Source organism: Halichoerus grypus, chromosome 14 (genome assembly GCF_964656455.1).
Source record: "Halichoerus grypus chromosome 14, mHalGry1.hap1.1, whole genome shotgun sequence".
In the NCBI taxonomy this organism is placed as follows: Eukaryota; Metazoa; Chordata; class Mammalia; order Carnivora; family Phocidae; genus Halichoerus; species Halichoerus grypus.
In genome coordinates, this window is record NC_135725.1 from 44,563,751 (window position 1) to 44,586,781 (window position 23,031).

At 38.2% G+C, this 23,031-nt stretch overlaps 1 protein-coding gene across 1 annotated transcript in view; it reads left to right on the top strand.

The window, feature by feature from the left end:
• Positions 1-23,031, top strand: part of ADAMTSL1 (ADAMTS like 1) — a 904,085-nt gene that overhangs the window by 242,133 nt on the left and 638,921 nt on the right. Inside the window, exon 2 of the mRNA XM_078061266.1 lies at positions 3,218-3,337. Coding sequence (XP_077917392.1) covers positions 3,218-3,337 — 120 coding nt within the window. The remainder of the gene's footprint in view (positions 1-3,217; positions 3,338-23,031) is intronic.

Sequence of the window (23,031 nt, forward strand, 5' to 3'; positions counted from 1 at the left end):
CTAATTTAATAATGATCAAATTAATTTGAGTACTTTAAATTGCCTAATTAGTAATAGTGTTCATGAATAGATATTAAATTAGAAACAGATATGCACACGATATCTATAGGGAGAAAGTGTCATAATTACATTCATCTAACTTGTATGTTCTTATCTATTCTCAATATTAAATTGAATTTTAGTTTAATTAAGACCTTCTGCCTTAGTATCACATAAAAGTATTGGGGAAATTGAACATCTTGGTAAGAATTGTGAGTTTTATAAATGTCAACATTCTTGGGAAATACTAACAGGCAGAAATGCTTTCTAAAACAAATACACAGCTATGATTGAGAATTAAAGCATAAACCAAGTGGACTAAGTGTTTGCTGATCATCCTTCCTTTTTGTAGCATTGCATTTTCAGGCTTTATATTTGACATCTTGCTCTCTATTTTGGAGGATATTTGACTCATTTTTGTCTCTTTATCAGTTTAACAAAAGAAACATGTTTTTCATAGGCACAAAACTTCTCCCAAAGAAAATGCACATAAGTTGATTAGTCTCTTCAGATTTTAGCTTTTAAAGACTATGACATTGCATGACAAGGTGGCCACCATTTTGAATAACGGAGTTAGAATTCAAAATAGCCTCGGATTGTTGGAGAAATGATTAATGAAATGTGAACTTTAGTAGTGATCAGCATACTTTAGTCCTTTTGCAAACAGTGACATGAAAACACATCAATTCTAGGTCACTTTAAACTCAGGTTCTGATCTTTTTGAGAAAAAGCTGCACAAATGTGGCTATTCTTTGTCTGGAACTTGAAGAGCTGTGAGCAGTCCTGAACACAGGGCCCACGAATTTGGAATGCGCCCAACAGGAAGTGGAGAATCCCTGAAAGCTTCTGATCAGGGAAGATACAGGGTCAAGACAGGTTTTGAAGTGTATGTAACTACAGACTCAAGGAATGATTGACCCTGATGAGAAAAGAAACGAGAAATTTAATTTTAAGTGTAACAGGAATAAGTTAGGTTACCCAGAAGGATACATTTCCAAGAATTAGTCTGCAATTCTACCTCTGCTTATTCAGTACTGGCTAATTCTTACGAAACGGTGTAGGCAAAGAAACAAGATAACCTCTCATCGACCCTGCCTCTTGATGATTATATCAATTTTCGATTGCTGCCATAACAAATTACCACAGATTTAATGGCTGAAAACAATACATAAGTATTATCTCACAATTTCTATACGTCAGAAGTCTGGCAGGCATGGCTGGATTCTCCAGTCAGAGTCTCACTGGGCTAAAATCAAAGTATTGGCCAAAGATGTAGTTCTCCTCTAGGGCAAAGGTCCTTTTCCAAGCTCTCCATTGTTGGCAGAATATATTTTCCTCTCATGCTTCCCATGTGCCCCCCTCCCCCCACCCCCCCCCCGCCTTGATCTTCAAGCCAAAAATGGCAGGTCACGTCCTTGTTAACACTTTGAATCTTTTTGACATTCTCTCTTGCCCTCAGCCCAGAGAACGTTCTGTTTTTAAGGCCTCCTATGATTACATTGGGCCCACTTGGATAATCCAGGATACTAACCCTATTTTGAAGTCAGCTAAAAAGTAAACTTAATTACATCTGCAAAGTCCCTTTGCCATGTTAAGCAATATAATCACAGATAGGATACTAGGGAGTAAAGGGGCCCAAATTCTGTCTACCCCAATGATACTGACTATGCTATGTAACAGAAGCCATTTACATATAAATTACAGGAAATTCTATTCCTTCCCAAAGGGTTTAGGGATTAAAATTATTTGAATTTATTATGAATTACTACAGACATTGAAGAAGGCATAAATTAATAATATGAACCCCCTCGTATTCCTAATGATATTACTGATACCATAAAAAGGTATACAATTGAAAATGTATAAAAATTAAATGTTGGGCGCCTGGTTGGCTCAGTTGGTTAAGTGACTGCCTTTGGCTCAGGTCATGATCCTGGAGTCACAGGATCGAGTCCCACGTCGGGCTCCCAGCTCAGGGGGGAGTCTGCTTCTCCCTCTGACCCTCCCCCCTTCTCATGCTCTCTCTCTCTCTCAAATAAATGAATAAAATCTTAAAAAAAAATTAAATGTTAAATTAATATGAAGATAATACAATACCCAACCCAATACTGTATCCATCACAGACATTATAAATATGGTCAAAGAATTTCATGTATGCTAAAAGCTTAAATTTTTAATTGTTCCTTGAGCAGAATGTGCTTTTGATAATAACTATGGCTGTTCTTTGTTGAATGCTTCCTCTAGGTCAGTCACTGTACTAAGTACTTTACATGTATTAGCTCCTGTCTTCTCAGCAACTCAATCACCCTGATACCATTCCTGTCTTACCATGCGTAAAATGAGGTTCAGAGAGGTAGTGGGAAGCCTGAGTGAATTCACTGCCCCTTGCATTTATAGGAGTCACTCAACAATGAGTCCTCTGCCAGAGGTTTGAGTAGCTCAGTAGCACAATGTGATAATGAAAAGAAAGGGGTTTTAGAGTCAGACCTGTATTTGAGTCCTCATTTCAACACTTTACTAACTTGCCAAATTCCTGAAACCCTGTTGCCTCCAGTTCCTAATTTGTAAAGTGTGGCTAATAACAGACACCTCCTGGGGCTGGTGCAAGATAACATGTGTAAAGAACCTGGTATGTGATAAGCTCTAGATAAAAGTTCTCCAATACCTCCCTTCAGAGTAGCTAAAGTGCATCTGGTTCTTAAGTACTTGAATAACTCAGGAAGTCAGTTATGGGTTCAGGCCAGCTTCTCCTTATCTGGTAGATATTTAACAGGACATCAGAATCCACCTAGATGCTCAGACCCATGGAAATAGGGATTGATCCCTGTAGGTCCAAGATACCTGGGTGGCGCATACATAGGGATAGCCCAATAGAATAAATCTATGCTTGACCTGGCCTCAAAGATAACTTACAGTCTCCGAATTCAGCATCGTACACCAATCAATTAAGAGCTGCCAACTTAGTAGTGGACTTTCCTGGCATCTATCCAAGGAGCCACATGCCAGAATATTCTAGTGGTTCTCGCATTAATATGTATTTGCCTGCGTTGTTTTTGATTGCTCTAATCGGACTTGAAATGCATCCAAGAAGTTTCTTCAACTCAGAGACATTAATTCCTCAGTGTCCCCTCCCTCCAGGCTCTGTCTGAAGGCTTAATTGGCTATCTTATCTCCCTAGGTATGCGGAGACCAAAGCCAAGGGGCTGTTTTCCTGAGGGAATTTACGCTAATTCGGAGAGAGAGCTTTCATGAAGATTTCCTGTCTGACCTCTTGAATAGTCACAAAACTGAAGACCCGGTAGAGTGTCTCTTTTATTTATTCTTGGAAACACTGAAGTTCATTTGCCAATTCTGACTTGCGGTGGTGGTTGGTTGTAGCAAATGTGAAGAGGTTTGAAGGGTATTTTCTCATATCCGTGACGAGAGGGAAGCAAAGTGATAGTGCAGTGGACAGACTGTGTGGGGCACCTTTCTACCCTCTCCTGGGTCTGGCCAGCTGCAAACCTTTTACTCAAGCGTTAAAGTTTGTTTGGGGCAGCATGTGAAAGACTCACATGAAAATCACTGATGTTTTGCCAGCGAGTCTGAACAAGAAATGGTAATAATTTAAATGAGTGAAGAAGAAAAAAGGAGATTTATATGTAAACTGTTTTATGAGTCAATGGAAATTCCGCCATCTTCCCATACTGGTTTCTTTGTGGATATTTTTACTTCAAAGTGTTAGTCATATTTATTTTATGAAAGTTTGTTTCTCTGGTGGTGGTTTTGAAAAAAACAAAAAATTGGAAGTCTCCAAAATGAGCTCTGAAATGAAAACAAGTAGCATAGCTGACTGGCGATGTCAAGAGTCAGGGTCCTCTCTACTTGCAAATCAAGCTGTAATTTGTCATCTGTACTTTATGGTGAGAATTGGGCAGATAACTTCTGAAAGTTTTGAAAGTTTTAGGTGTAGCTCTTCATGGTGGTGACCTTCTGCTCCGAAGTGCTCACACTGGAATTAGATGAGCCCAGTGGATTTCTTGTGCACTCAGAAAATAATGACTTAGAGGGGCACCTGGGTGGCTCAGTTGGTTGAGCATCTGCCTTTGGCTCAGGTCATGATCCCAGGGTCCTGGGATCGAATCCCACATCGGACTCCTTGCTCGCAGGGAGACTACTTCTCCCTCTGCCTGCTGCTCCCCCTGCTTGTGCGCTCTCCCCCTCTCTCTCTGACAAATAAATAAATCAATCTTAAAAAAAAAAAAAAAAAAGAATGACTTTGAACATGTCCAAAGCAAACACACAAGTGGCTTTCTTTCTACCTCCTCTACCCTGCCTCCTACAGTCTCTCTCAAGAGGGTGTTTTGGGCACATTTATCTCATAAACTTCTCTTCTAGGTACTGAATAATCAGTTTTCTTGGTGGCCACTGTCGGCCACCGCTTACTGTTTCTGTCATTTCCATCTTCTCTGTGACAGACGTTCACATTCTTCTCAAAGCTTGTGCCCCAGCATGGGCAAGAACTGTGGTAAAGGTTCCCAAGGGTACTATAATTAATTTTCATAAGGTTTATACACACACACACACACACACACACACACGTATATATATATATTTTTCAGTAAACTCAGAAAATGCAGAGCCTGCCTTTTAAACTTTTATTGTTTGCTCAAGGCTTATTTTGTATGATCTACTAGGGTACACACACATTGCCACCTAAGTTTTATTACTTCTCTCTCAGAACATTATCTTGTAATTATATTTTAATTTTGTCCCACTTGATGTTATGCAAAATCTGAAATATGTTAGCTCACTTTGGATTTGGTTTATGAAAAGCCCTGGTAAGTACTGCTACATGGATACCATATGCAAACCTTATAAGCAAGTCTAATTATTACATAATTTACACCATAAAGGAAATTGAATAATATGAACTAATTATGAACATAATGGAATTGTCATAGTGGTGCCACTAAAAACAATTTTTGTCACTTGGCAAGCTCTGAGGGGTGTCACGAACATTATTGTTACATACTATTACATTGATTTACATCATAATGAAAGCTGTTCATGCTGTGGAGTTTTCTCAAACCCACTGAGGTCATAAGTAATTGAGAGGGTAGAAGATTTAACCTGAAAGAAGAATTACCTACCAGCACAAAAAGTCAGAACTGGGGTTGTACAAGAAAATGGGAGGGAAGAGAAAAGATCAAAGCTTCCTGAATACCAGAAGCTAATCCAGTTTCCTAATAAATTTGTGAAATTCTAACAGTTTCTTTGGAAGGTATGTCTCTCTATCTGAGGACTTCTTTTGGCTCATAGGATATAAAACTTTTTTTTTTTTTAAGATTTTATTTATTTATTTGAGAGAGAGAGAATGAGAGACAGAGAGCATGAGAGGGAGGAGGGTCAGAGGGAGAAGCAGACTCCCTGCCTGATGCAGGACTCGATCTTGGGACTCCAGGATCATGACCTGAGCCGAAGGCAGTCGCTTAACCAACTGAACCACCCAGGCACCCAGGATATAAAACTTTTAAAGTGTAACTTTATGTTCTAAATAGGCATTAAAAGATGAATCACCACACTCTCTGTGTTTGTCTAAGGGGAAGAGTTCAAACATGAATTGTTACTTGTATCAATAGCCAGAACACTGAAACTCCTTTTGTGGCCCCCATGTATGAGATTCTACTACATCATGCGGAGGCTCTAAGGCAGAATGGGAGAATCATCGATGAGAAGACTTCCTGGTATAGGTCACAAAAACCACTTCACGAAGGCAAGTAGGTGAGAGAAAAAATGGTTGAGCCATTATCTGTTTGTCCAATTCTATCTGCTTACAAGTAAGTCTTCCTTAGTAGCCCAATGACAGTCATGCTCATATTTCACTGCTCCTACCGGATTAGCAGCTCTGCTCCTTGAGATCGGGATTCATGCTCACACTCACCTCCCTAGAACCCACCCCTGCACTTGCATGTGATGAATGCCCAGTTGTGTTAAGTGTTGATGGAGAAAACCCACCATGACTATTCTCTATTGCCCTGTTGTTAGCATTTTTATATTGAAAACATGGTGAGACTTCCATCACAGGCTATGCATGAAAAGGGCCTTATAAATGTGAAAATCCGGGGCGCCTGGGTGGCTCAGTTGGTTAATTGTCCAACTCTTGATTTCAATTCAGGTCATGATCTCAGGGTCCTGGGATCGAGCCCTGAGTCAGGCTCTGTGCTCAGTATGGAATCTGTTTGTCCCCTCCCCCTGCTCTCTCTCTCTCTCTCATTATCTCTAAAATAAGTAAGAAATAAAATCTTAAAAAAAAATAAATGTGAAAATCCTTCTAAATGCAAAGTATTCTTGTTAAAATGGCATGAATGACTTCAGTTTTTAATGAGGTGATGAAAGAACATTTGGGATTATCTTCCATGATGCTCTTTCAAGCCAGTATATAGGTTTATAATAAAGAATATGAATGCAGGGAGATTGAAAATTTATAGTTGTGGAAGTAACAAATTTATCCCCAATATGTTTAACATTTTGGACAGAAGTGGCATTAAGTATAAGAAACACCTTGTCACACTGTTGCGTAAAATTATTGCTATCCTCATTTTAAGTCTTTAATTTTTCTTCTCCCATGCCCTTTCTTTATTCTTTCAAATAATTTTTGAAAACCAGAACAGCCTGACTTAACTGATTTGTGGAACTCTTTTGCCTAAAAGCTTATTTTGGTCATTTTTGACCTTAAAGTGACACTTCCTCAACTAAGGCCTTTTGGCACAAATTGCCTTTTACATTGCATTAGGAAAACTTTCTAGTTAGCTTTCTCTCCGAGGGGTAATTCCACTACCCACACTTCGAAAAGCAGTGTAAATGAGCCATTTGTCTACAATCTACAGCAGGGCCACTAAACTTCTAATCCTTGTCTGAAACTCTGCATGTAGGTGATTTGCATTGTTTGCAGAAATAGGATGTTTGTCAAAATCTGTTACTCATTATTGGAATAGTCGAGAAACAGGTCATGTTGGCTTTGGTTGTCAGCTGGATACAAAATTAGGATGATAATTAACATGAAATTCACTACAAAATGAGATTTCCTTCAGTATGTAATTTAGTGCAAACCTCATCTGCTTGTAGCTTTGTGGTTCACAAGGCAGTTATTTAAGCCACTCTTTTACCGTCATAGAAAATGAAAGTCATTAAGTAATTTCTTATTTAATAATAATTTATTATAAAATAAATCATAAGTTATTTCAATCGAGGGTAGAGTGTTCCTTTAATGACTGGGAAAATAGAGGAGAGCTGTCAGGAGGGGATCCTCAAAAAGGCCTATTTTTTAATAATCAAGTGTGAAAAGGGAGTTTGTTTTTAAGGTCAAGTCAGTAATTCTCTGAAGCTCAACTGAAATAAAAAATGCAATTGATTAAAAATGGTTCTGCTTTAAAGTAAATTTTTTTTTTCTTCCTCGATTGGGGTAGGGGAACTGGTGGGGACAAGTATTATTTCTATGAACTGAAAAATGAGTTCAACCAACACATAAACACATGAAATGGAATATAACCAGTTCCATATGTTCTCAAGGTGTTCACCAACCTCCTCCCCAACCTGCCAAGGAAGAGGAAACAGTGGGATTTAACTGCTAACATCTGAAGATAATAACTTAATTTGCTTAATTGTACTTCTAACCCCTACTATTTTTTTTAATTTTTTAAAATTTTTTATTGTTATGTTAATCACCATACATTACATCATTAGTTTTTGATGTAGTGTTCCATGATTCATTGTTTGTGTATAACACCCACTGCTCCATGCAGAACGTGCCCTCTTTAATACCCATCACCAGGCTAACCGATCCCCCCACCCTCCTCCCCTCCAGAACCCTCAGTTTGTTTCTCAGAGTCCATAGTCTCTCATGGTTCCTCCCCCCTCCGATTCCCCCCCTTCATTCCTCCCCTCCTGCTATCTTCTTCTTCTTCTTCTTCTTTTTTTTTTTTTTTTAACATATAATGTATTATTTGTTTCAGAGGTACAGGTCTGTGATTCAACAGTCTTGCACAATTCACAGCGCTCACCATAGCACATACCCTCCGCCATGTCTATCACCCAGCCACCCCATCCCTCCCACCCCCCACCACTCCAGCAACCCTCAGTTTGTTTCCTGAGATTAAGAATTCCTCATATTAGTGAGGTCATAGCGGTACGTGCACCCCAATGTTTATAGCAGCAATGTCCGGCTACTATTTTTTGAGTATTTAGTGGACTTAAAACACAAGGAAATAGCCATGTGTCAAGAGCATTTAAGTTACTGAACATGAGCAATGACTCACTTTGTTGACCTCTCACTAGCATCTTCCTACCTGCACTGATTCTGCACCCTCTAGACAGAGTTGTCTTTTCCCAAAACTGCAGTTGGATCTATCTGTCCCCCCCTCAATGTTTGTGGAATAAGGAGAAGCAGGAATTAACTTTTAATTGCAAACACACACACTCAAAGTGGCACACAGCTTCATAAAGCCTTATTGATTAGTGACCAGTGCGTTTTTTCTTACCTGATTTTACACGGGGAAGAAATGTGCCGTGATATTGAAGGAGCCAGGTATTTTAAAAGTGGAAGTGCGTTCCAATTCAATCTGTAATTTTTGCAGCACGCTTATAGGTGTAACTTGAATTGGCTATCCTGTGGGAAAATATACTGAGACAGGAAGACTAGATTTGGTTTCTAGTACATTTGCTACTTCAAGTTATATAATATGAGATCACCGAGAAAAAATCAGAACACCCTACAAAGTATATATAATATGTCACCCTGTGAGGGTTTTAAATATTTTATTTGCCTACGTTTGCAAGACTTATCTAATGCATCCTGACTCTACCGGTCATGAACTATTGAAAAAAAAATACTTTAACTTCAGCATATGAATATTTTATATAACTTCACATTTTCTGGTTATTGTTTGGTATTCTAAACTAGTACTCTACATCATTTCTGTATTTCTGTGAAGGCAGAGGAAGCTTGGGGAAGGCCACATATGCCTCAAGCACTTTAAGGAGTTTATACAAATTTCTCAGAACAACTTAAGATAGGCAATAATAGCTCCATTTAGCAGTAGTAATGACCAATTGGAAATGTAATTTTTGAAAGATACCACTCATAATTGTAATAAAACTATAAGAACAGGGGCACCTGGGTTGCTCAGTCGGTTAAGCGTCTGCCTTAGGCTCAGGTCATGATCCCAGGGTCCTGGGATCGAGTCCCACATAGGGCTCCCTGCTCAGTGGGAAGCCTGCTTCTCCCTCTCCCTCTGCCTGCTCCCCCTGCTTATGCTCTCTCTCTCTCAAATAAATAAATAAAGTCTTAAAAAAAAAAACTATAAGAACAAAAGTCTGAAAAAGAAAAACCTGAATGGAATATCAGTGAATGACTCAAAGATGAACAGTTTATTAATGGCATGTTAATACTCATTAAAGATCTATTTTCAATGTTACTAGTCATCAGGGATTTACAAATTAAAACAACAAAAATACAGCATTTGATGCCTATCATATTGGCAAAAAATGAAAAGAACTGACAAAGGCAGTATCAGCAAGGAAGAAAGTAGTAAGAAACACTTCTATATTGCTGTTGGAGTACGAATCCATAGAGCCACTTTAAAGAGCAACTTGAGCATATGCATATTCTAAATCCCACCAATTTCACTTTAGAAATCTACCCTAGAGAAACACTTACACAGATGTTCAAGGAAGTATTGAATGTTATAGCCTAAAATTGAAAGAAAACCTTAAATATTCATTAGAAGGTAAATGGATGAACTACTTGTGGTTTATTCATAAAATAAAACACTATAGAAGCAGTTAAAATAAATAACGAGATCTATGTGCATTGGGTCAATCAAAAATATAATGTTGAGGGGAAATGATACTCCTTTATAATATACAATTTATATTAATTTTAGTATCACATAAATATTTATTAGATAATGTTTAGAGAAAATGATTATGTATAAAAACAAGGGTGGGAAAAATTTGCTCCAACTTTGTAATGTTGGGTACTCTCTGCATAGGGAGAAAAGAAGGGGATCAGGTTGGGAGCATGTGCGTGGTACACTTTAACCATATCTATAATATTTTATTTTTCAAAAAAGAACATGATAAGATATTAGTGTATGTTTAAATGGCTAGTGGTTGCAAAAAAGTTTATTATTCCCTGCACTTTTTATGACTGGAATATTTTTAAATACATGCATAATAAAACCTTCAGGATAATGTCTGGCAAAAATCAGCACAAAATGAATCCTGTTTTTATTAGTAGTGGTTGAACTGGCAAGTCATTGAAACATAATGTGACAAAGCTCATTTAACATATACACCATTCACATTTTTGCCTTACAGTATAATTAAGGAGTAGTTAAATGTATGACAACAGAATACAAGATCATGGGACCTCCTATCAGTTCATGAACTGCAACTCTAGTAAATAATGTCAGGATGATGAATCTCAGTATTTAAGAAGAGGGACTACTTCTTTACACTTGACCTTTGGAATTAACTGAAAAAAACCATTATCCTTGGGGGGAAAGTTTTTTTTTCTTTTTCAGTTTCTAATTTCCTTACAGCTTATACAGTTCCTATCTGTTGTTTATGAGATAACCACCATTTGCTAGGATTCTGTCATTTACTCCAAACAACAAATAGATATCAAGATCAATTATCTAAAAGACACTGGAAGTAATAAAATGTGAAGCATTATAAATCCCAACTCTCATGCAAGCAGATTTTTAAGACCAAACAACCTCTCAAATAAAACATAATTCTGTTAAAAAAATTTAACTTTAGTTAGAAATATATAAGTAATATGTGTGAATTTGAGGACTCTGTTCGAGTACATTTTCAGGTCTCACACTGTGAGATCCTTCCCAAAGAAACTTGTCAGTATTAAATAAATTCTTCCTCATTCACTCCAATGTTGTTCCTTTAAAAGAGCATTCAAATTCCTGAGATAGTCTCCACTTCCAGGTATCCGAAAGTAAGCTAGGGTACTTTGAAATGAATATCAAATATCTTAAGTAAAAGTTATAAATGTGAGGAGCTGACTCCTTGCTGCTTTACTTTGGAACTTCGCTAATAAGCATAAACTAACTAAGGACTGTGATTTAAATTGGTTCTCAGAAAATCACTTGGGGCACCAAAGAATAATTTATTGCTTCCTTAATATAAAGAGCTAATTCATCTCATGAAAAGACAACTTTCAAAGGAGTTCCTTAGCAGCTTCTAAGGTAGTGCTCAAACCGTCAGCCTGTAGGAGGAGTTCCAATGCCTGTCTCTACCAGACCATTGATGACCTACTCGTGTGTGGATGTGCTGTCCGTCAGTAGTTGAAGGCAGCTAGAGGGGGGAAGTGGCCGGCTCCGCCAGCAGCTGGACAGGGTCACTTGGCACCAGACATCTGCATAGGGAGGTGCTGAGTAGAATCGGAGAAGTCAGAGGACAGCCTAATGGAATCTTGTAACTGAGAGTCCAAATTCTGTCACTTGAATTTAAGAAAATATGACAGAATACTGTGGGTTGTGGGCAGGGGCAAAATGACCCTTTGATGCCGCGCATCCTCTCAGAGTTTATATAATCTTGTAATTGGATAGACATGATTTTTTTTAAGTAGGTGCTATTGCAGAGTAGGTAGAAATTTGGGCCTTTACACTGAGATTATAATTGGGTTGACCAATTGAAGCAAAACATTAAAAGGGCATTATTTACTGCATGATATTATTGAATAGATATGATGTCTAAATGTTGATTTTAAAATTCTGTATACCATTTTACCTTTGTTAGTAGTAACTTTTAAGTAAGAAGAAGGTCATGGTCATGTTTTCGTTTGGCTTAAAAAATAACAGCATTATTGCTCAATGAAAAGTTTTGAAAGGAGCACATTTTAGTTTTCCTTTGTGTTACTTTATTAAGTTTGATTTCAACTTGATATTGACAAAGAGCAAAAGGAATACTAAAAAAAAAAATAAAGATCTCTTATTTATATTACTTAAATATACCCATGTACCTTTTGCTAAGTGAAAAGATCTTTACCTGCAATTAAATTATTTTACCAAAACTAAAAATGTGGGCTTTGATGTAAAAGTGTCACTTACAAAGCCTAAAAACTGAGGAAGGTTTGTGTTGTTGGGTTGAGGCTTAATTTCCATATGGCTCTGAGACTTGAGGCAAGTCATATATCTTCCTGAACCTCGTTTTCCTGACCTTTAAGATAAAATATACTCTGGATAGCTTTGCTGCTCTAGAATACTGTGTTTCAAATTAGATATTTAATGGAAACTTCAAATTCCTTACAGTTGCTTTTTGGTGATATTTTCAAATTCTTACAGTTGTTTTTTGGTGATTTTTTTGATTACCACTCCAATTATCTTTTATGTCAGAACCAGTTTTGTGTTTCTAGAGTCAGGTCTTCCTACCTATAATAGATTCATCTTCCTTCCCAGTTGTCCACAAATACCCAAGGTCTGCCTGTGCATTCTACATGTACCTTTACCAACATAATATTTCAAAAGCTCCACTCTGCCCTTCGCGTAATGAGTACTTATATGTCAAAGCCAATTATATGTTTCAGGAAAGTTGAGTTCCTCAAACACAGTTTAATGACAAAACCTCTTAGTGTGCTCCCTACTTAACTTTAACCTTGTTTCTGACAACATCCATTTAAGATTTTCTTCACTGCAGCTTGCTGAGACCACACTTCATTGCCATATGCAACTATCAGCTCAGTGCTTTGCTCATAGAGCCTCTTCTGCCTGGTATGTCCTTTTTCCCCTCTTCTCTAGACCTTTCTTTAGTAACCCAACTCAAGTCTCACTTGCTCCAGGAAACTGGCTCTCAGGATGGGCTTGTGTCTCCAAATACCTACAGCATTCACGATCTCAGGCTGACCAGAGGACCCTACACAGATGTGGAGAGTCCTTGGCTCAGGCCTCAGGACAGTCCATTGTCAGGATCTTAATCTGCAGGAATGATCTGCCCAGAGGGGAATATTAGTGCAAGTCTAGGAAAAGAAGCAGAAAATCGTGAAATCTCAGTGGATAAAGTATGGTAGAGGGACAGCGGGAAGGGGAAAGGCAAGTGGAAGTTTGGCTAGAGGTGCAGTGGGGCACAAAGCAATCAGAAAATTCAGACTAGGAGTTAATTCTGGGATCCCATCCCAAGAATATTGTCCATTGGTTGTAGCATCCCTCCAACTTTGCATCTCCATTTATGTTTTCATATGTATAGACCATCTGCCCTGCAAATCTTTTAAGCAAGGACTATGTTTTACAATACTTGGTTTGCCCAGCACACAGAATAGAATCTAAAGCGGAGTAATAATAATAATGACATAATGATAATAAAAATAACGATAATGAGAATACCATCATTTATTGTCTACACCTTCTCTACCAGGTGCCGTCTAAAGCACTTTGCATACGTACCTCATTAATCTTCGGAAGAGAGTGCTATCCCCTCCTAACAGGTGAAGAAATGAAAAAGAAAAGTAACTTTCTCAAGGTCACAAAACTGATTTGTCACTTTAATGATGAAAGTAATACACATTTAAAGAATACAGATTCATCTCAACAACTATTTACTGAGCACCTGCTCTATTTAACATACTAGTCTAGTGCTACCAGGGAACATAAAGGTGAGTTAAGCAGTCCTTACTCTCTAGGAGTTGACACTATCAACACTTTAATTCTAACTGTTGAAATGCTTTTGTTTTGGGGGAAGGTCATCAGGGTAATGGCAGAGTAGTTATGAATATCATTTTAGAATACCTCATCCTTTTAATAGGAAAGTCTTCAGAAATAGCACTTGATTTATTTTGCTTTTTTTTTTTTTTTTAAAGGGTTGGACTTGATTATATATGAAACAGGTTCAAAGGAGCTGCTGAACACACTAAATTTCAGGTGGACTTTATTTTAGTTTGAATTAGATTCCCTTGTAGAGTTATTGCTTTGCACACTCCATTGCTCTTTAATGGCTTTGAGTGGATGTATGTTCAGATGGCTGCTTGCCTCCAGTTTGAAAGTACAATTTAAGTAGATTGGTTTGAAAGTATGACCCATTACCGTTGCTGGTTAGTGTTCCAGATTTCTACAGAGACAATCGATCTTCATGTATTACATATTAGCCTCACCGTATGAATGAGTGAGTGTGTGGAGAATATAGCTTCCAAGCTGTGTTAAACAAATTGCTGGAAATGATGGTGTTCTGTGCTGAACTCCAATTTGATAGAAATCTTAAGGGCAGAAAAAATGGTCTTAGCTTTTCAAGTGCCTTACCTTCTTGGCAACTCAAAATTTATGCCACCGATGGGAATTTGGCTAAAAGATCGTGTCATTTAATATATGACCCACTGCATGTGACTGGAATATCCCCAAATGGTGGTATAAGCATAGATACTTGTTTCTCTTCTATGTGAAAGAAATTTTCCAAGGATAGAAATTTCAGGGCCAGTATGAACAAAGGTGCTAGGGACCCAGGCTCATTCCATTTTCTCCTAAATCATCTTAGCTTCTGCCTCCTATTCTTGAAGACATCTTGTGATCCAAAAATGGCTCCCAGAGCTCCAGCCACTCATGTTCCAGGCAATAAGATGGAGAAAGGAATAGACAATAAGATGCTAATGGAGAAAAAGGTATATACCATCTGGCTCCCAAAGGCTTTTCCAGAAGCTGCTATTTCCTATTTCCTCTGAATAGCTCACTGGCATGAACTTAGCTACATAGCCCTGCCTAGGGGCAGGGGATTCAGGGTCATGCAGTCTTCATACTGGGTGGCTATATACCTAGTTTAAGGAGGAAGGGAAAATAAATTTTGGAGTGAGAAGCCAGTGGACTTTCCCACAGCAATACACTAGGTGGGATGATAATGGAACTAAATCCCTAATTTATTCATTTCGCAGTGGCTTCAAGATTTGGGGCGGGGATAATGAAATTGTTCTGGAATTAGCTAGTGGTGATGGTTGTATAGTATCCTAAGAGCCACTGAAGTGTCTACTTCAGAAGGGTGGATTTCATGGTATATGAATCACATCTCAATTAAAAAAACAAAAACAAAAAACAAAAAACAACTCTGTGGCCTGTAAAGTTTCAGTCTAAGAGGAATGGATACAGACGCAAAAATCTTTATTTCCCAGAGTGTAAGGAGGGTAGCTCCAAAGAAAGAGCAAAGGCTATGCCAACATGGCTCAGTGGTTCTCTTTGATAGAAGGGGAACCGCCCCCACACTGGTACCTTCTACCTGATGCTGGAGTATAAGGGACATGCAGAACTGGTTGAACTTTGGAGCAGCTAGTGGTGATGGTGACAGTGATGAGTATGGCAACAGCAAACATTTGTCTATCAGATAGTGGCTAAATGTGTCATATATGCAATAATTAAAATGGTGAAAACTCCAGATAATATCAGGATAATCCTCATGGGAAAACTGAGGCACATCTTGGTTAACTAACTTGTCAAGGTCACACCCGTGGTACGTAGTAGAACCTGGTTTCAAATCCAATAGTCTGGCTCCATGGTTCATGCTCCTAACTGCTACAAAACCCTTCAAGGCTTTCTCCTACTATCAAAAGTGATCCCTCCTATTTTAAGGGAGAAGTCCCCTTCTTTTATGGATTTTGTGATTTTTTATAATATATATTTAAAATTAAATTTGATTATAGTTATCCAAGGTATTTTATGAATTAGCACGGGATATCTTCTGTCTCAGGACTGCTTCATGCATTTTCATATTCAGTGCTCTCCTGAACTAATTAGGAATATGAGGTCAATTATCAAGACGCACACACACAGCTGAAGAAGGTGACCTACTAGACCAGGCTTGTTTTTAATTAGATATTTAAAGCACACATTTCCTTTGTCAAACCTAATGTGATGCAATAAGACAAATTTCTTTAATTTTTCTTTTCTTCCATATGATCCCATATGGTCCTTGTAAGTGTATGGCTTGCTTTTGAAAGGCAAAGCAGCTTTATAAAAAATCGAAGTTGTTTTCAGTTTTCTGACCATTTGGGGTCTGGATGTTTATTGTACTCTTATTTCTATAACTAAACAATGTATGAAAACCTGAAGAGTTTATTTTTGAGGCAGTTCAAAGCTTGGGCAGTCCCTACCTTGGAACAGAAATACTCTCCTTCAAAATGTATGTACATGGAGCTCTTCTGTATGTAATCAGGGTACATGATACGCAATACATACTCAAACTTGGAGAAATTTACACATTTATAGAAGTCTAAATTTGACAGAGTTTCCTCTTTAGATGGGTGCTGCCTTATACCTATGATATAGGATGTTTTTGTGTACTTATAGAATATCTGATTCTACATCACCATTTTACTTTATGTTAGGGCAAACATTAGGACAGAAATTGTCCAGATCTCTTTTTTAAAAAGATTTTATTTATGTATTTGTCAGAGAGAGAGAGAGAGACAGCACACAAGCAAGGGGAGCATCAGGCGGAGGGAGAAGCAGGCTCCCCGCTAAGCAGAGAGCCTGATAGAGGACCCTATCCCAGGACCCTGGGATCATGACCTGAGCCAAAGACAGACCCTTAACCAACTGAGCCACCCAATCATCCCTGTCTAAATCTCTTAATTGCAATATCAAAATCACACATAGGGACATGTGATCTCAATAGAAATATAGTGAAAGGATAGTTTTAATGGGAAGACAGTAAGAATCTTACCTGGCTTCTTAAAGCTTAGTGAATACCCATTATCTCCCAAGAAATAGAACCACTATTATACATTTTGAAAACTATTTTTGAACATGTGTATTTCAGAATTTATAATTTTGCCTACTAAAATGTGGATGTGGTGGGTATAAATGGGACAGTCACACACTCAGGTTTCCAAAAGAGTGACTTTGGTTGCTTTTTGTAATCAAATTTCATTTTATTTTGTGTTTTATACTGCCCTCCACTACATTAGAAGGTCCTGATGTAGAAGGTAAATTTAGTACAAGTTAGTGATTTGGGTCCAGGATTGTCTCTGTTGTCTGTGCCCATCACCTCACCCCCATTCTCTGGGAAGCATATACACAGGCCACCGCAGAAAAGAGGGGAAATGAGTGTGGTTGTAATCTGGCTCCTTACTCAGGGTCTTACTCATCCTACTTGTTCTTGGCATAGATGAGGTTTGTGGCCACTCAAAAGAAGACTTGAGGTGAAGGGAAAGGCAGCTTAGATCTCCTGCCATTGCTGATCGAGCTCTGGATCCTTGCTACTAACTACCCTCCAAGAAGGAGCCTCATCTGTCAAATTCACTGTGAGAACTGCCCAGCCCTGCCCATCTCACCAAGCATTATCAGTGATGAACATTTTGGCCATCATGTCCTCTTTCTCTGACAATCCCTGAGACCCTCTGGAATCCATAGGGTATTTTAGATGCTACTCTAGATCTAAGGGACACCAGAATTGAGGGTGTGGACCTGAGAGTTTGGAGTCTCTTTCATTCCTAGATCCATCACCATTTCTACTCTGGCCACAGGGTGGCATGAGGACTTTTCTCTGAAGCCTGATATGCCCTTTCCACTGAGACAAAGTGGGCAATGTCTTTTCTAAGATCCCCAAGCTTAAAAATTAAAGTGGGGGTACACGCTACCCTCTTTCCCAAGCGAGACTTTTTGGTGGTCAAGAAGGGCAGACAATTTCCAGGCACGTCTATCTTGAATTCTCTCCATACTCTACCTTCTTAGCTTCTATAGAAGGTTCTCATCATATGGAGTTAGTTGGAGGAAGGGTGCATGGGGAAAAAATAATAAGCTAAATCATATCTATTATCAAATATTTGACTTTTAACCTGAGCATCAGCATTTGAATTTAGAACTCAGTAATTCCACACCTTTGTTCTCCAGCCTGGTCTGATAATCTCTCACTTGGGATTAATGGTGACCCTGTATCTTGTGGAGAAGATGAAGAAAAATCAATTAATATCTCAAATATTTATTCTACCACAATAACTTATGTGGAACACTCAGTAAACCATACAAAAATGAATAAGCCTGCCTTATTTACAGATTGGTTGATTTTGTGCATAATTTCATTGCTCCAGGTACAGTTTTAAAGACTCCTGTACTATGAAACTTTCTATTATTTGGAATTTGCACTATAGAATTACATTTTACATAGTTGTAACCAGCACAAGCTAATTAAATACCTTGACTAGGTGGGAAAAAACAATTTAATTGTGATTTAAAATAAGAGATACTGTTTTTCAGATAGGATTTAGTCACAAACTTGCCCTGTTGCCTTGTGTTTCCAGGGGTGTCTACAACAGGGAGAGATTATTCATCATCCAATGAATAATTCCTCAATGTAATGGATGCTGGCAGAAGTGGCAGGCATTTGATTTTCTTTGAACGAATTCTAAAGGTCATTCTACTTGCTACCTACGTTTCTTGTTCTCTGAATAACTGCTCAAAAAGAGTTTAAAGTCTAATAACAACTTTGGTTTAAAATAGTTCTGCATGGGATGCCTGAGTGGCTCAGTCAGTTGAGCGTCTGACTTGATTTTGGCTCAGGTCATGATCTCAGGGTCATGAGATTGAGCCCCATGTCAGGCTTTGTGTTGGGTGTGGAGCCTGCTTAAGATTCTCTCTCTCCCTCTCCCTCTGCCCTTCTTCTCTCTCCCCCCTCCCCCCTCTAAAAAAATAGTTATGCACACTAAAAATGATGCCAATGATCTCTACTTCATGGTACAAAAGAAGGTACAAAGATCTGACCTTTTAGCCTGGAGGAAAAAGCTAATTTAAACAAGTTCCAGACTCCTGGGTATAGTGGAAGTGTTAGCAATTTTGTTCAAGTTAATCTAAGATTGTTCAAGTATTTTCTACAGAGGACTTTCACATGGATTTTTTTAAATTACCAATAACAAAATATTCTATAGGCAGTCGAACAGCACAAGACTTCAGAGGCTAACCTTCCTGTTTTCCAGGAGTCACAGGAGAAGGAAGACATTCACTTTCACTTGGCCTCCTGTTATGGGACTTTCACCATAGCAAATGCCTGGCCCTGACCTACTGTGGGGGTTAGGCAGTCTTTAGTAACTGAGCAGGAGTCAGACAGAAACAGACTCAGCCTACTCAGTAACAAACTGTTTTCATGTAATAATGACAGTGAACCGGCCAGTATTTTTACAACCTATCTTGAGAAGAAAGAATATAGGAGGTAGCAGTGGTATTTCTTGAAAGTCACCATTTCCAGCTTGAGAACTCATCCATATATGTAAAAATCACATATTGAATAGCCGGGGTGTCCAGAACATGCTCAAGATTCAGAAAGTAATTAAAATGGAAGTCATAAAAGTTGTTACAGTTAACTCACAAAGGCCCTTCTGGCCTCTCATTATGGCTGTGTTACTTTAACTTTGCATTTGATTCCTAGTGGATTAACTGGTATTGCTATGGCTGACAGGTTCTAGGGTAGCCCCCATGACCCCCACCTCCTGGGTGTTTATGACCTCATATAATTCCTTTCCCTTGAGTTTGGGCAGGACCAGTGACTTGCTTCTGACCCGTTGGTCAGAATATGGCAAATGTGATAGGATGTCATTCCTGTGATTATGTTACATACGACTCTATCTTGCTAAAAGACTTACTTGAGAGGTTTGCTCTCCTTCCTGTTGGATTTGAAGAGACAAGCTACCGTGAGTCTTACAGACACAGGAAGTGAATTCTTCTAACAACTTAAAAAGCTCTGAAGTGAACCCTTTCCCAAGTGAGCCTCCAGCTGAGAACCCAGCCCTGGTTGGCACTTTGTAGCCTTGCAGAAGACCCAGCTAAGCTATGCTCAGACCCCTGATGCATAGGAACCATGAGATAATGAATTTGTGTTGTGTGTAGCCTTTAATTTTGTGGTAGTTTGTTATGCAGCAAAACTATAAAAGAGAGTTTTTATACTTAAACTATAAAAGAGAGATATTGCTACTTGACTGAGATATTGATAGGCAACAAGAGAAGAGACAACTGACAAGCAAGGAGACAAAAGATACAAGAACATTAAACTTACAAAATATAAGAACAAAAGATATGAGCCCTCCAAAATCGTATTGCTGTCTGAACCAATATAGCATAGAAACTAGTAGCCTCATACACCAGTATAATCTCTAAATGGCATTCATAGTGTGGACTGTGAGTCCACAAGCAACAGTGTATCATGTAAAATACATTCTGTTGGAGAAGGTAGAGATCTATGTAATACAGTGGTGAAACAAATTTCATAATCATTGATATAGCATTGGATGTGTTTGACCACGGATCCTGGAATTATTTGAGAATTTGATATTTATCCTAGGATTAATGCAAAGAGATCAGAAAATAACAAAATACTTACAAAGAGTTACATGTGCCTTTCTCACAATATGATATGCCAGAATGCTCATAGAATATGAAGTGAGCATTTTAAGTTACAAATAAATACTTGAGCTTAAAATTCGAGTAGCACTTATTTCCATGTTGCCTGTGGACAGCGTGGCCTCTGTTTCCAAGCTGGAATTAGAAACAATAAAGAATGCTGATTATGGTGGTGGACCACAGGTTGGTCTTCCCTTTGGCATATAGGATATGAGAGGGAGGGTTCCTTTGTCTATGGAAAGAGATAGTAAGGGAAAAAACTACTATCTAATACTTACTTATAAGGCCCTAACTTGAGACATATTTATATAACCATGCCATAAATCCACTTGAGGTTTATTTTTCATGGTCTTCTCTACATCTCATGTGGTTTGGAGTAGGAAGAGGTGGTGTGAGTAAATGTTGGAAATGCCCTGGATTGTGCAGAAATTGGAGGCTAGTTCCAGCTCAAACACATAACAGTCATGTATCTGTCTGGGATTTAGTGTAACCAGCTGTAAAATGGGGATAATAATCTCTGCATAAAAGTAGATTATATACCATCCACCCCTTTGACAGACTCTTTGTAGGAAAATTTTGTTGCAGTAATTTTGTAAATGGTGTCAATTAAAAAAAAAAGAAAGAAAGAAGAAGAACCTGTCTAAAAGGTTTATGAAGCCCATAAGATGAAACGTTTTGAGAAGAATCTCTTTATATAATTTGGATGTGGGATTACATTTCAGTTTATAAAAGCACTTTTCATGGCAGATGATCATTTGATCTTCTTAGTTATCCTGGGAGGTAGGTATCATCAACATGTCATATCAGCAGTAATTCTTATTGCTTTGTAATGTGCGCATGTGCGTGCCCCCGCCCCAACATTATGGATTATTGAACGACAATGTTGCCCAGTGTCCCATAACTGGTGAATGGTGGAACCGGGACTGAGACCAGACTTTTTTTTTTTAATTATGTTATGTTAATCACCATACATTACATCATTAGTTTTTGATGTAGTGTTCCATGATTCATTGTTTGCGTATAACACCCAGTGCTCCATTCAGTACGTGCCCTCTTTAATACCCATCACCAGGCTAACCCATCCCCCACCCCCATCCCCTCTAGAACCCTCAGTTTGTTTCTCAGAGTCCATAGTCTCTCATGGTTCATCTCCCCCTCCGATTTCCCCCTCTTCATTCCTCCCTTCCTGCTATCTTCTTCTTCTTTTTTTTTTTTTACATATAGTGTATTATTTGTTTCAGAGGTACAGGTCTGTGATTCATCAGTCTTACACAATTCACAGCACTCACCATAGCACATACCCTCCCCAATGTCTATCACCCAGCCACCCCATCCCTCCCCCCCCTCACCACTCCAGCAACCCTCAGTTTGTTTCCTGAGATTAAGAATTCCTCATATCAGTGAGGTCATATGATACATGTCTTTCTCTGATTGACTTATTTCACTCAGCTTAATACCCTCTAGTTCTATCCACGTCATTGCAAATGGCAAGATTTCATTCCTTTTGATAGCTGCATAATATTCTATTGTATATATAAACCACATCTTCTTTATCCATTTATCTGTTGATGGACATCTTGGCTCTTTCCACAGTTTGGCTATTGTGGACCAGACTTTTGACTAAATCCCATTCTAACTCTGGAGTACCTTGATGGAAGGATATCACTTACTTAGAAGCAGAAGTAGTCCTCTCCCAAGAGGAAAGCTGCTTCTGAGTCACCACACTGCCTTTTCATCAGCAGCTGTGTCATGTTCCTACTTAGGGACTCACATCTGAAGTGATGTTTCAACTCCCTCGCAGACCTAGCGAACTGCTCTCTGCCCATGCAGAGTTGTAGGTAAGCAAGGCAACCCTTGTCATCATCTTTCTAGTAACTCCTATGAGTGGAGTCCATTCCTCATAGAAAATGGTACAAACATGATCTTTATCCTTGTCTCTGGAGCCCCGAAGCTAATTAACTCACATGTAAAATATGGTTACTCTCTGAAAAGCTATTAGATTCTAAACAAAGAACAAAATTTAAACATGACCTGCCCATATGTTCATATTGGGGATTATTCATTTTTAAAATTCTTTAAAGATCTGAAGCATTTAAATATCTAAATATAATAAAATAATAAGTTTACACAAAAATGTTTATAATATGACCCCTGTGTTGGACCAAAAATAAAAATAAATTTAAATATCTGTGTACATTTATATAAACAGAGAAACATGAAAGAAGAGGCTAGTACATGAGAAAAGTTGGAACTTTCTGACTTCTTTTTTTATATATCTGGAGTTTTTTTCACTTGTAATGAGGATCGAAGAGTAACTTTGTAATTTAAAATTATCCAATAAATATAAAATAAGAAATATGGATGAAAGGAAATGAAAAAGGGAGGAAGGATGGAAAATGAGCCATCATTCTACAGCTGACCTGGAGCTCATTTGCTTAGCTCATAGAAATAATTTATCTTGTTTGTCATTATGAAAGACATAAGAATATATTGTACATAATCAAGCAGTGTGTTCATCCTGTACTTCAATAAATTTGTTTAAATGCCATTTATACATTTCTGAGATACCTATTGCTTTTTACTGACATGAAAGAACACGAAATTTTGATGGATACTGTAGAGTGTGTATAATGTAGGA